Genomic DNA, 15,069 nt, shown 5'->3' on the forward strand with positions numbered 1-15,069 from the left:
TTATTAGCTCATGTTCTGTGTTTTCCAAGTTGCGCTGTTTTTATCATGTTTACTCTTAATATTGTTATTTCAAGCAGCCATTATGAGTATCACTTTTTCTGGAGAAGCTGTTTTTGTTAATATGATCAGTATAATAAACACATTCTGTTGACTTTCAGTGAGCGGCAGTTTGATTTGTTATTTCTCCAACATACTTAGTAGAACTGCATGGACATTACTATAGATCATCATTTGTTTGAGCATAACGAGTCTTCTCAGAGTGCCACATTTGACTTTGATAAACTCTGAGGGAACGAGCTGACCAAAACCATATCATGCTGGAACGTTCCTGGGTATAAACATAAAACATAATAGCTCAAGCAATCTTTACAAAACACAAAGTACACTTCAAGGCAAAACATGTGATGATGTACACAAACATGGCTGAGTGCGTGTGAGTGTGTTTTTCCATCTTAGAGCAGAGACGAGCAGGGAGCTTTGAATAGGTCTGAAACTGAGGTGTTCCCGAATCTCAGAAGCTTGGATTGTTATTTTACATCTGAACCTGGGGGGGCGGCACCATGGGTTACAGGACTGTGGTGATGTACACAGAGATCGGCTGCTTTGTGGTCTGTGTAGTTGGGTGGATTTTGGTCTGTTCCACTCAGCCCATTGAGATCTGGACTTGGTCTGAGGTCAGCTCTATTGTCCTGACATCAGCAAACTACTTCTCCAACCTGTGGAAAGATTGTGTTTCTGACTCCACCGGAGTCTCTGACTGCAAGGGAATCCCATCAATGCTGGCACTGAATTGTAAGTACGACATACAGTATCCTCTCAAAAGTACACCTTTAAGCTTATTCAGGTTTCTTTCCCTATGACAAATTTCAGTGCATTACATTTTGTATTTCTGTAAAAACGATTCTGATAAAATGGTGCATAATTGTGAATGAAACTCAAGGGACACCATGAATTCAGCCCTATAATAACACCATCTTTATATATACAGCTGCAAGTTTTTCTAGTCTATGTCTCTACTAGTTTTAAAGATGGAGACAAAAAGCTTTTGCTAATTCTTTCTCAAAAAATATCTCCAGCTGAGACATTTAGACAATTCTCTAGTCTTGCCACACATTCCCAATTAGATTTTGTAAACCAGTGTTTTTCAACCCTGGTCCCAAGGATCCACTGTCCTTCTGCTTCTACAGATCTAACTTAAAAGAATTGGTGATTGAAAGAGTTTCTGCAGGACTTGATGGGATGAGGAGAAGGATAAAAAATTATTTGAATCAGGTGTGGTTAGATGTTTCAGAAACATCTAAAAGACATCTAAGGACTGAAGGTGCTGACTATTCCACAACCAGGACCAATATCCTGCTCAAAAGTAAAGCTTCACTTCAGTGTCAATTTGCTTTCATGTGAGACCGAAATCAAAAGTGTCAAACATGTTTTTCTAAAGGAATATTCTGGATTTGGCTTCACCCATCTTTCAGTCATTGACCAATTTCCGTTGTCCGCACTGAAGAAAGGCATTCCTATAGCATGGTTAGAGCGATGGGCTTATTATGGGATACAAACTATTGACCTATACATCTCTGATTGATGCTCTCCTTCTCTTAGCGCTCAGGTTAGACAGCTGGCCAATTACCTGATAGGTTTGCAGTTGTGTCAATGACAGATTTAATAGTGTTTTTGTGAAATTTTCAATTCTTTTTAAAATCTCTTCACAACTTTCTCCCTGGTAGCTCTGATGCGTTTCTGCTTCTGTTTGTTCTCTGATGTTCACTAACAAACCTCTGAAGTCTTCAAAAACAAACAGATGCAGTTATACTGAAATCACCTGTGTGTGATCTGGTAAGTCACACACAGGTGGATCATTTCTCAAGGTTGATTATTAAACTAAATTTTTTAGGGGCATCAAAGTAAAGGGATAAATAGAAATGCAAGTATCACTTTTCCAGAAAACCATATATCTTTTTATTCTTACATTTTTCTATTATGAACAACTTTGTGTTAGTGTAGTACACAAAAGCATAATAAAATACATTGAGATTTGTGGTTCAGGGGGTATGTGTACTTTTTCAATACCCTGTTTGGTTAAATACTAAACATATTCAAACTGTTTTGCTTTTCAACAGGGGACATTCATATGTGCCGGGCTCTCATCATCATCTCTATTATTTTGGCTTTCTTTGCATCCATCTTGGTCTTAGTGGGAATGAAGTGCACTAAGATTGGGGGCTCAGAGATTACCAATGCAAAAGTGACCTTTGCTGGAGGGATGACCTACCTTATAGGAGGTAAAACCCAGAAAGATCTCAGTGGGATAAACAAAATGTTTCAGCATTTAAAGTAATGTCCCTGTATCATTTCAGGACTGTGTGCAATGGTGGCATTCTCATATTATGGAAACAAAATCAGATCAGAGTTTGATAACCCAAACTATATGGAACAGAAGTATGTGCAACCCATTAAATAGTTAACGTTTGTCTGCAAATACACATCAACAGCTAAGAAGCGTTTTTCTCTTTAACCAGGTTTGAGATTGGCGTTGGAGTCTTCATTGGCTGGGGTGGTTCCACCTTACTTCTCACTGGAGGCCTTATCTATAGTATCTTAGCAGGGAGCGAAGCCTTCAAATCAAGGTCAAATACTCATATTAAAACGTTTTCAAAAAAAGAAAAGAAAAACATTTGTCCTTGTCATTGTTCTCTAAAATACAACCTTATATCTGTTGTATATGATCTTCACAGGCCAGAGAAGGACCCCATCACAGAGTATCCTGCTTACACGTTTGTTCCATCGAGAAAGAGCTACGCATCATCGGCTCGCACACAGATCACAGGAACTAAGAAGTCGAGGAGCTCCAGCGGAAGCAGAAACAGCAGCATCTCCGTCATCTCAAGCACAACAAGGAAGACGGGCAGCAACGTTTATGTCTGATTTTCGCCTACAGTTTCATGAAAAAGTACAGTCCTTGCAGATTTGATCTGTTTTTGCTTTTTTTTTTTTTGTCAGATAAACATGTTTCAGATTATTTAACAAATACTTTTTCCTCATCACTGTACTGTGTTGGAAAGCAACATTTTCTTTGCTGTAGAATATTTTTTGACTTGGTAGTTTTCACAAACCATCAAAAGGATAACCCCAAAAGGCTAAATGCTATTTTTAAACAGGTGTATTTATTATTGAGGCAGATTTTAAAGATTGCTTATATCCCCAAAGGGATAATAAATCATAAAATGACTACAATTTAAACAAGTTAGATTCAGTCAGTCAATTATGCAAATTTTGAAGCAAATTTGTTTGTTTTGCTTAGGATATTTGTTAAGTGATTAAATTTGCTGAGGTAATGAAACAGTTTTTGTCTTTTTTCATGTCAAAACTTTTAAACTTCGCAAAATGTACTTGGCTCTAATCTACGACCTACATTTCTGAGCAATTCAAAGCACTGTTCTGTGTTCCTTAATACAAAGCCTTAGAAATACAAGAAATTAGAGCTGGTCAATTCAAAACAACAAAATATTCATTCAACCTGCGATCCATAATATATCCCACAGAAGTGTTCCATGGCCCCCGTTTCTGCTACATCCTGACACCCCTTGGTACTCTACTAAATTCAATACAATTATGCAGATGTTATCAAAACATTTAATGCGAACAATGCAGTCAAGTTAAATTTCTATCTAGGAAACCCAGCGAATTTTATCAAGTTACTGGGAGGAAAGCTCCAACAGGACCTGCGGTGAGTGGGCCATTTCTTATGACTGACTGAAAAGATACAAGAATTTGAAAACAGAATCCAGAATCAACAAGAACTAGAGACTAAAACAATATTGGAAGTACAGCTAGAGTATGACACAACTATAAATAAAAGTTGTGTCTATCTACCTCAATTCTGAGAAAAGAAGGGAGCATCATTTAGATTTTTGAGGAGCTACAGAGATCCACAACGTAGGTGAAAGTTTGTCGACAGCAGAGATACGCGTGCCCTCCATTAATCAGTTTTGGGAAGAAAACAGCAAAACAAGTCATGTTTACAGTTTGCTACAAGTCTGTCATGTAGAGATGAAGCAAAGAAGGTCTTATTGTCAATTAAAACCAAAACTGAACTTTTTACTCTACATGCATAACTAACACTGTGGTCAAGCCATTCTTATGGCTTGACCATACAGTGGTTTACAGATTCATGCTGTGCGGATGTTTTACTTTGTAAGCACGTCAGAGCTGATGTGGATGAGAAGATGGGTGTTGCTAAATACAGGGTAACCCTGGAAGAAAAGAGATCCAAAAGAGGTGAGACTTGCATGGGATGGGATTTTGTTTTCCATCACCCTCCACATGCAAAATAAGCAGGATAAACAGCTAAAAAAGTAAGTTATAATTTTCAACATGGGAGGTGTTGAGAACGTCATGTTGCATCACTATATTTTTGTATCTCTAACAGTGAGATGGACGTACTATCTAAATCGCAAGGGAACACTCCCAAGCACGCACAGACCGTTTTGTGCTGCCGTGGCTGCTTTCCGTTGAGCCAAGCGTTATGGGCGGGGCTTAACGCGCCACCCAGCCAATCAGTGGCCCCCACGACCGGACAACGGAGAGCGCTGCTGTGCGGCGACTGCTGTGGAGAACTGGGGAGCTATGCACAACAGTGGAAAGCAACACATGGGACAGCAGAGAGCTAAGCTAAACAGCTGGTAAATCATCTCCTGACAGCTTGGGTTATACCGAGAGAAGACCAAATTCAACCATGGTTTCCATCGACCATGTAGCTCACAAGATACTGACTTACATCCCATATGTTCTTGTTTTGATTGACATGCGATATCAGGGTAAGAGTTGCTAGTTAGCTTTATTCAAATATCCATGGTTACTGTCTTTGTAACGGTGACATTTACTGTAACCGTTATCCATGGGTCAAATTGACCTGTGATTGGAGTTCTGGCGTTGTTAGTTTGCTAGGTGGCTAGCTGTTTTGGCTCACCTTAAGCTAGCTAATTATAGTGGTTTAGCTCGCTTTTGTTTGTAAGTTTCTCTCTGTGTTTGACTCTGAAAAATAATAAAATCTAACTATATTGACCACTAAACAAGTGAGCTGACTTTCACCGTGGAGAAAAAGCTTCACAGCTGGTCGGTTATAAAGTTTGAGAGCGATAGAAATCTTGTTTTTTAAAACAAAAATTTTGTTGTTCCAATTTTTTATAGCGGTAATTTGCATTTTTTGTAAAGAGTGATCATGAGACAATCTATTAATTTAAAATGCAATAAAATTAGTAACTTTTGTTATTAACATAAATGTAAATCATACAATTAGCAATTTAGTCTTAATCGATTTTGCAAAACAAGTTTTGCAACTTGTTTTGCAATTGAAGTTGCTAACTATAATTCACATTAGCTAACCGTTTACTCTGCTGTGACATCTGTTATTTTTGCTACATTTCCTGCATGGTCGTTAAAGAGCAAAGTGACAGATTGCATAAGGCTGCTTCGTTATTTTATACCTGCAAACTCACCTGGTCTAACTCTGCCTGCAGCAGGCTCTGTCGTAACAGCTGTTATGTTTAAAGGGATGGAAGAGGAAATTATAATCCATTATGGGTTCTCTTAGAGACATATATACGTCTCTACAATTAATAGGTGAAATGCAATTTTTGAGGATTAATTTCATAATTGAGCAACTCCAATTTTCACAGTAAATCCAAATCTTTAACAAGCCAGACTGGGATATTTCAGAAAGTAAAAAAATAAAAGTAAAGCAAATAATCCTTGCACTCAAGAGGCAGACTTTGTGAAAAGCAATGTTTTTTGTTTTTCTTAAAACTTGTGGGCCTGATTGTTTTTGTATGTGTACACATTGTTGTTATCTCTTCGTGTGTTTCCAGGAGTGAAATGCGGGAAGGATGGAAGTGTCGACAATCACATGGAAATGGGAAAGAAACTGCTTGCTGCTGGACAGCTGGCTGATGCCCTCTCACATTTTCATGCTGCTGTGGGTGAGTAATGGAAATAAAAAAAGCATGTTACATTTACTCAATAAAATGCATTTTAGGAAAGATGTGTGGTTGTATTTCCTGCCATTTTCCCAGATGGAGACCCCAAGAATTATATTGCGTACTACAGGAGGGCTACAGTGTTTCTTGCAATGGGAAAATCAAAGTCTGCACTGCCAGACCTAAGCAGAGTCATTGAACTCAAACCAGACTTCACATCTGTGAGTTTTTATCTCAGAAGCCTGAAATAATTTATTACTCTTATGCTTTGTCGTATTGCACTGTCAGCAAGTTTAGTATTTTTTTTTTTTTTCTTTTGCAGTAGTTCAAAAACTAACTTCTCCATTTCTCTTCAAAGGCACGCCTTCAGAGAGGAAACCTTCTTCTGAAGCAGGGAAAGCTGGACGAAGCAGAAAGTGACTTCAAGAAGGTGGTAAGTATAGTTCTATGTTTAAACTAAACAAAAGCAAGACTTGTCCAGGAGGGGTCAGTGTTGATCTGTTAACCTGATCTCCCTCATTCCAGCTATGGAGGCATGCAAGTATGGTTAAAAAAAGAAAAAAAAGATTGCATTTCCTTTGCAAAAGAGAACATTTGTTGAACAATATACTGAGCAGAATTACCTTGTAATCAACATTATTGGTTCAGCAGAACAATAATTGGTTCAACAATCAGGTTCAGCAGAACAATGAGTTTAGTTATGCTTTGTTTTTTTATGAGTTTCTCAGTAGTAGGTTGCGCGGAAAAGCAAATTGGAAATAAAAAACCATAAGAACATTTTGAATAGCATTCGGACTGTTTATTATACATTGTCCTTCAATCATTATTTTTCTTATCACCTTGAATATGATGCTGTCCTTCTGTACCATGTTTTGATATAAAAACTACTCGCGTCCCATTTGAGCGTTGGAAGGCTTTCAGGTTCATCCAAACATCATTTGTAATAAGATTATAAACGTAATTATGAGGAAAGACCATATTCATTAAAACAAAATGTTTGCTTGACACAATGCTTCTGGTGTTACTTCAGCAATCTGTATAGATAAGACTCATTATGCAGATCAGAAATATTCACTTTTAAATAAAAGTGAAGACTATTTCTTTTCCAAGATTAGTGATTTTACTTAAAAGAATCACAAAAGGTGTCAAAACAGAAACTCCTTGTTTGAATTTGCTTCCACATTTCCTCCTTACTGACTGATGAGCTGCGTTTCCTCTGGAGAGTCCGTTTAAGGTGGTGAAACCTTTTACTGTAATAACGTCAAGTAACCTGGCCAGAGGTGGACACTGTCCTGCTGTTTCAGCAGTCTGCAGCTGTAGTCCAACCTAATGCATCACATTTATGTTCCACTCTAAGCTGAGTTTGCAGGAATCCCTTGAAAGGGTGGTTGGGTCTTCCTATGCAGCATCTCAGTCATTAGCAGATATTGCTCTGGTAAATATGAAAATCTTTACAGCTAATGGGTTTGAGGAGCAATGTTTGGAGAGGAGGCAGCCAATGGCAGGGAAATCATAGGTGACTTCAGCTTTCGTTAGGATTTTTGGAGGGTTTCTTTGGGCTCTGTTGTGCCTGCAGCATTTAAAATTCAGATCTTCCTCATTCTGGTTGTAATTCAAACAGAACTAACAGATGCAATGCCTCGCCTTAAAATGATTCCAGCTCAACTCCAACCCTTCGAACAAAGAGGAGAAGGAAGCTACGAGCCAGCTAGCGAAGTCCGATGAACTTCAGCGGCTCGTGGCCCAGGCGCACCGCAGCTACAGCAGCAAAGACTACATGGCAGCTGCTGCCCAGCTTGAGGCGATAATTGAGGTAAGAAGCATCGCCTCTGTTGTCATTACTGCAGAGTGTTCACCGTGTTTGCGAAGTCGCCTCCAGATGTTTGCATCTGCCCGTTCCCCAGACCTGCGTTTGGGATGTGACCTCTCGTGAGATGAGAGCAGAGTGCTTCATTCAGATGGGAGAGATGGGGAAGGCCATCAGCGACCTCAAAGCTTTGTCCAAGCTGAAGAACGACAACACCCAGGCTTTCTACAAGCTCAGCACCATCTACTATAACCTCGGAGACCATGAGATGTCACTCAAGTAAGGAGGGCCTTTGTGAGTTTTGTTTTGCTACATAAACACTTTTTCTGAAATGAATTTTTAGAAGTATTTGCTGATATTCTTTAGTCAACCTGCAGTTCTTTGCAAAAGTCTTCATATTGATTGAACTGTGTTAATATTACAACCATAAATTTCAGTTGCAAACTGATTGACTTTACCTACAAAGTAGGTTACTTCGGAAGGTTATTTAAGAGTATCTGAGTAAAGAAGGCAGATTTTTATTTATAAGAGTTTAAAAACCATTTACATTCCTAAAGGATGATTTGAAGTTTGTGGTTTTAATGTGACAGAACATGAAGAACTTTATGGTGCATAAATTCTTCTGCAAGACACTGTAACTCTGTTTGAATCTGCCACTCTCTCTTGGTTGTTAGAGCCAGAAAATCAGTCATTTCAAGCACAGTTCAGTGTAAACGTAGCAAGAAACCAGTGAAATATTTCTGTAATAAAAAAAGGAAAGCGTAAAGTCTGCTCATCTCCTGTGACTTGCAGTGAGGTGCGCGAGTGCCTGAAGCTGGATCCGGATCACAAGCAGTGTTTCAGCCATTACAAACAGGTCAAGAAGCTCAACAAACAGATCCAGTCCGCAGAGGAGCTCATCCGAGAGCAGAGGTTTGTGTTTCGGACCGGCGCTTTAAGAAATGTGTGCTGGCTTGAAATGGTTACAGTGAAATGCTTCAAGGGGCCTCAATGTGTTTTAATATCTTTTATGTATTCCAGTAAGAATGAAATATCTCTTCTGAATACCAGAGGTTACATCAGCTACAGTCTCTTTATGAATACTGAAGCACTCCCACTTTTTGGTTTCATACACATGCCTGCAAGCCCTATCTTAACGTGAATGGCTGTCACATCAAATTTGACTGACTTAATGTACAATATTCATAAGACTGGATGTGGAGAATGAAGCTGCATGACATGCAGCGTTCTGCTAGCTGACACGTTGTCCTGATCTTGAAGGTTTGAGGAGGCAGTGAGTAAATATGAAGCCGTTATGAAGACTGAGCCCAATGTTCCCCACTTCTCTGCTCTGGCCAAGGAGAGGATCTGCCACGCGCTTTCACAGGTCGGAGCTCTCACTGCTGCCCCAAAACTCGCTCTGTATTATTTTATTTAATTTTTTTACATGAATACTAACTGAACCATTCTGTTTGTGTTCTGAGCAGGCTCTGCAGGGGGCCAGGGCGGTCTCGGCGTGTAGCGAAGTCCTGCAGTCGGATCCTGAGAACGTGAACGTGCTGAAGGACAGAGCCGAGGCCTACGTTCAAGACGAACAGTATGAAGAAGGTAAGCCTGTTGGCTCGACCTCTCTGTACTTTATTACATTTCAGCTGTGTCTGATATTTTCCCGCTTGTAAACGTCTCTACTCAAATATCTGATTATAACAAAGAAAACAACTAAAACACTTAAGTCTTCTACCTTTAAATGTAAAAATATACAGTGTGTGGCAAAGCTTTGATACTCACGTTTTGTCTTGTTACAACCACAAACTTAAGCGTATTCCATTAAGTGATAGAGCAACACAGAATGGTTCATAATTCCCAAGCGGAAGGAAAGTCAGAAAATGTAGTGCCAACTGAACTCCTTCTGGAGTTGCCTGTAAACTCTGAGTAATTTATTTCTGTATAACTACAGAAAAAAAAACCCTAGAAGGGTTATTAGAGAACATTAGTGTGTTGGGGGAGGAAGTCCCACAACACACCAACGTGTTTCTAATCTTTTATTAGAAAAAGGGGTATGAATAATTTACTATCAGCTAATTATTAAGCTTGCTTTTTTACATTTTTTTTGGTTTCAGAATAATGGGATTCCTTAACTCTAAGTAACCTTGTTGAATTGACTAAAGAAAAAAAATTTTGGCATGAAAGCATATAATTTTAAGTAGCAGATGCAATCTTTATATGGCTTACCATTTGACTCTGAATTCATATGTATGGCTTTAGTATGATGTTAAAACTAAGGTAAAGCTTCTGAAAAATGTTTTTTATTATTATTATTGGATGTCTTTACTCTTCTACAAAAAGCTCCGCTGATGGTAACTGTAATGGCACGGTCTTACCACAAGGGGTCCCTGCTGCATCACAGCATAAAAACAGTTAACAGTTTGACTTTAGTATTTCAAAATCGGGTTCTCATCCAGAGATCTGCACAGAATCGTAGCTTTTCCTAGGACTCCTCCTCCTTTTCAAGTGAAATGCAAAATTTACTTTTATCTAAAATGACAACTCTGGACAACTGAGGAACAGCAAAGTACTTTTTTTTTAAATCCTGGTGATATCTCTATGTTGGGAGTGGCTTAACATGATGAGTGTATGTCATGGCCAATATACTGGCTGTATATTACTCTTGAAGCTCTGACTCCTGCTGAAGTTCATACATTAAGTCTCCCCCAACTTCTTTGCGTGTGTACTTTTTTCTTCCACTCAACTTTTTATTCGTGCACACAAATGCAGCACTCTGTAAAGGATCTGCCTCCTTGGCATGGATTCACTCTCCTTGTGTGTGCTGGTGACCATCTGCTGGACAGCTGTCCACAGCAGTGGTGTCCAAAGTCAGTCGTCCAGGGCCGGGATCCTGCCTGTTTTAATTCTCTTCCTTGTTCAACTCACCTGGATAAAATGATAGCTCGTTAGCAGACTTCTGCAGAACAGCAGTTGCGTTTCCATTGGCCATATCATTATGCAATATGACACATTAGAAATAAATTCACTTAATGGAAACATGGCAATTTCGAAGAAAAACAAAAAAAAACCTAGATTTTTTTTTATTTTTTTTATTTTTGGCATTAGGATGAGGTGGTTTTCAGTTGTATTAAAATTGGCTTGTTTTGCAAAACTGTAATTGACACACTTTTTTTTTAGCATCACACTTTTTTAGCACCATTGGCATGATGTTGCCACTGGTGCAGACCATGAAGAAGACGACAGGAAGCAGTTGGGAGGTGCTTATTGAATGGAAACGGCACAATTGCGTAATTGTTTTTATATATAGTGGAATACTGATAAAGTTTTCCACATATTCGTAGTGAAAACGCAGCTAAAGAATATTGCATAGGTAGGAACAGGACTAAAACCCTTGAGGACTGACTTTGGACACCACTGGTCAGCAGTGCCTTGAGATCAGGGGTTTGAGACCACTACCCTAAATGTACTTTTTTTAAAATTTATTTTACAGAACAGCATTTTATTAGCTACTATAATAAGTCAACAAAAAAAATTATGTTTAACTTTCTTAATTTAATTACTAAAACTTTAACATGATCTTTTTAATGCAATGAAGTGCAGCTGTGAATTAACATACTTCAAAAACACAATTCAGAGCTCCGCTTTATTCTTTGCCAACAATTTTTAAAACGCAAAGAAGACACATTAGAAATTCGTGTGTTTCAAGCCCACTTCAGGATGCCGAGTCATGTTGGATTTCACTTTTAGATTTTACTGAGCCAACATCTCATAGGTGCTAGTTGTAAAGGTCGGAATGCACATAAATGGAGTAATGACTGCAACAAAACAAAAACATTAATTTAAGCTTCCTGCTCCTTTATTTTAGTTCCTTGCAGGTCCAAACAAACCCTCAGACATTTTGTAATTAAAAAATAAACCATCTTGTAAATCTCTCCAATAAACCCCATCATTCTGTAAAGTCAGCCAAGAAATAATAAGATTCATCTTCGAGCTCCCCATCTCATCTGCAGAAAAACCCTCACTGAGATTAACTTGTGCTGTCATTAACGCGACTCGAACGCATCAGCCGTTAAGAGACGGCGGACCGCATGTGGGGCCTTAATGTGTCAGAACACATGGGCGCTTAATTCACCTGGGTTCGCCTCGCAGGGTAAACACGGCTCAAAGCATCCAGACCTGTGCTCACAAACAGCCTGAAGCCGTCTCTGCTTCCTGCTGAATGAGTTTATATCAGGAGTGAAGAAGCTGCACATGGAACCTATTAAATTAATGTGACATCGATAAAACAAGAGCATGTAGGCCAACATTTATGAAGCAATAGGAGCTACTAAAGGCAAATAATGGCAGATATTTGGGTAGTTTTCAGCACTTTCTGAACGTGGAAACGTGAGTAATTTATTTAAAGCAGCTTGACATTTTAAGGTGTAGAAATTCATCTGCTGATCCCTCAGAGATTTACAGTTTTCTTCACGTTTATATAGACCATTTCTTCCTCCACTCTCATTTCTTATAAAGTTGAATAAGTTGTCAACTTTCCTGACATTTGCTTAGCATATCCGTGTTATTTTTTTGTATTATCAATTTATCAGTTCTTTTTTTTTTTCTTTCAGGCACAAGCCCTTTCGACTGCTTTTAGACCTCTGCATGCAATCTGCAGTAAAAAGCCATTTTAATTAATCACTTCTCAGTCAGTAGATGCATTTAAATCAGCCCAGGCCACGGCTCTTTGTGTCAGCCAGACAATAATGTAATATCCTGGAGGAGCCTTTTTCCATGCGTACCGGCTGTTAACATGCATCGCTGTGATTGCCTCCGCTGTTATTTTTTTAACATTTTTCTTGTGGCTGGCTGAAATTGAATTCACGTGTTCTGCATGCTGCGCTGCTGTTCCTAAAGCAACTCTTTCAGCCTCCTGTTGTTCAGTCACACAGAGGAACGCAAGCTTGAAGCATTCGATTTTCCTTAAGTTTGCCACAAATTCTTAATTTCAGTGAACTAGCTAAATTAATAAAAAAAAAAAAAAAAGAATTCTGTCTCTGAAAGGACTTTATGTTTAGACGTTGTTGTGAGGTACGTTTATTTTTTGCAATGCTTCCTTTTGATTATGATGTAGGAGGAAAGTCATGTGGCTCAAGCTCAGTGGATGGAGAATGTTTTTAATGTCTTGCCAAGGAATGAAATGAATTTAATTCTGGACTTTGACTAGGCTGTCCTAACGCATCAATATGCTTTGATGCGTTAGAAGCTCTAGTTATATTTTCACCCCAGTCTCAATTGTTTTGTTTTTTTTAAGCCTCTAAAAGATTTTTTTTTTTTTTGTCCATTCATCTTCCCACCTCTAATAGTTTGATGCTGCCACCAGCATTTCCTTTCAGCTGTATTTATACTGAGATTGAATTACACACAGGTGGACTCTATTTACAATTTGGTTACACTGACTGGATTTTATTTAGGGGTGCTGAAGTAGAGGAAATTGAATATGAATGTATGTAAACATTTTGGACATCATTTAATCCTTTTTTTCAATTTTCTGTTGGACCAACAAAGTCCCACTAAAACGCACAGAAGTTTTCAGTACTAACTTCACAGAAAGAAAAAAAAAAGGTATTAAATATTATTTTTCTCTTTTTCTTTCCAGCCATTAAAGACTATGAGACTGCAGCAAAACACAGTGAGAACGACCATGAGATCAAAGAAGGCCTGGAAAAAGCTCAGCGACTTTTCAGACAGTCACAAAGGAGGGATTACTACAAGATTCTTGGAGTGAAGCGGTGTGTGCTGATCACTGGATTTAGGAAATTTAGTTTGGATTTTTTTCAGGGGAGCATTAATTAGAATTGGGATGTTTTAATTTTAATTAAGGACGTGTCAGGAAGGAATGTTTTTCATTCAAGAGCAATTTGTTTTATACACAAAAGTTTAGAAAAACAAATCCCTACAATCAAACACTACTTGAGCCACTATTGAATCATTTTGCTTTTGAAAATGCTTGGTTTTCTATACAGGAACCGGAACACCCACTTAGAAACCAAAAGTATTTTTAGCTACAGTTGAGATGTGGTGGCTGTTCGTATTTTTTGTAAAATGTGCTGATAATGCTTTCTTCACGCTCACAGAACTGCCCAGAAAAAAGAGATTATCCGTGCCTACAGAAAACTGGCCCAACAGTGGCACCCTGACAACTTCCAGGACCCGGAGGAGAAGAAGAAAGCAGAGAAGAAGTTCATAGACATCGCTCAGGCTAAAGAGGTTCTCACCGATCCAGGTAAGGACGACGCCTGCAGCCTCAGATGCTATTGGTGCCCATCTGGCAGAAAATGGCTCCTTTCTGGTATTTAATTTGTCCCCTTGGAATTATTATCACACAATCAAGCTTGGCTGATTCAAACAAAAAAAAAAAAGATTTTACGTCCTAAAATTACACTTTTTAGTCAGAATGAATCCCATGTTAGAGGCAGTAGGATTTGACTCTTAAGAAAAACATGTGTTCGCCACTCAGCATTTTAGCCAAGTTAGGATGCTTAAACAAGTTAGCAAAAAGACGATGTGTTCAGTTTCACTAGAACTTCAGATAAATGTGTGCTTTCTAGAAATGAGAACCAAGTTCGACCATGGCGAAGACCCCATGGATCCAGAGAGCCAGCAGGGCCACCATCACCCGTTCCACGGAGGTTTCCACGGTTTCCAAGGTTTCAACCCGTTTGGCTCCGGACCCTTCAACTTCAAATTTAGCTACAACTGAGAAGTCTTGGTATGAAGCAGAACTGGAGCGGATTTTCCTTTCCTCCCTATTTGAAAGGGAGCTCGCTGGCATAAAAAAAACATGTCAGTTCCTAAGTGTCAGAAAAATATGGAGCGAATGGTGACTTTAATTAAAAACTCATCTCTGTTGTTGAATAATGCAACCTCGAGTGTAGCCCGGGGGTTGGGGCGGGTATATCTGTATCTGCCTCGTGTGCAGCAGCTTATTTGTCAGCATGAAGTTCATTCTGACATTCGGATGGTTTCCATGTGTTACGCACTCTGCAGTTCACATCCACTCACCTGATTAAATTTATTCATAAACACTATTTTTTATATGAATGGATTTTTGCTGAACTGTAAATAAAAAAAGCTATTTATGTACATGAATCTGGATTTGGTGAATTGCTATAAGAAACAGGAAAACGCACCTGGTATATAGTTAGAAACATGCATACTTTTGTAATTTACTGAATCCATCCGTCCACTGATGACCTGTGAGATAAGAACTTAGATTTGATAGCAAAAGTTTATTTTATTTTTTTCTGTCCACCCTCTCATTAC

At 38.7% G+C, this 15,069-nt stretch overlaps 2 protein-coding genes across 3 annotated transcripts; both read left to right on the forward strand.

The window, feature by feature from the left end:
* The first annotated feature begins 416 nt into the window (after positions 1-416).
* On the forward strand, positions 417-3,337 carry LOC122839370 (claudin-10-like). The gene is made up of 5 exons (XM_044130872.1): positions 417-792; positions 2,118-2,279; positions 2,355-2,436; positions 2,517-2,624; positions 2,733-3,337. The coding sequence occupies exons 1-5, from the start codon at positions 561-563 to the stop codon at positions 2,920-2,922; spliced, it is 774 nt and encodes a 257-aa protein (XP_043986807.1). The 5' UTR covers positions 417-560; the 3' UTR covers positions 2,923-3,337.
* Positions 3,338-4,475: 1,138 nt separating this feature from the next.
* On the forward strand, positions 4,476-14,895 carry dnajc3a (DnaJ (Hsp40) homolog, subfamily C, member 3a). 2 transcript variants are annotated; one of them, XM_044130881.1, is made up of 12 exons: positions 4,476-4,814; positions 5,865-5,975; positions 6,069-6,193; positions 6,331-6,405; positions 7,633-7,785; positions 7,877-8,058; positions 8,572-8,691; positions 9,040-9,145; positions 9,246-9,366; positions 13,403-13,535; positions 13,881-14,029; positions 14,355-14,895. In XM_044130881.1, the coding sequence occupies exons 1-12, from the start codon at positions 4,733-4,735 to the stop codon at positions 14,504-14,506; spliced, it is 1,509 nt and encodes a 502-aa protein (XP_043986816.1). In that variant the 5' UTR covers positions 4,476-4,732; the 3' UTR covers positions 14,507-14,895. The 2 variants fall into 2 exon arrangements, with proteins under 2 accessions (XP_043986816.1, XP_043986817.1); XM_044130882.1 differs by having other exon boundaries at positions 4,580-4,679.
* Positions 14,896-15,069: the final 174 nt, after the last annotated feature.

The sequence above is a fragment of the Gambusia affinis genome, linkage group LG11 (assembly GCF_019740435.1).
Source record: "Gambusia affinis linkage group LG11, SWU_Gaff_1.0, whole genome shotgun sequence".
Lineage (NCBI taxonomy): Eukaryota > Metazoa > Chordata > Actinopteri > Cyprinodontiformes > Poeciliidae > Gambusia > Gambusia affinis.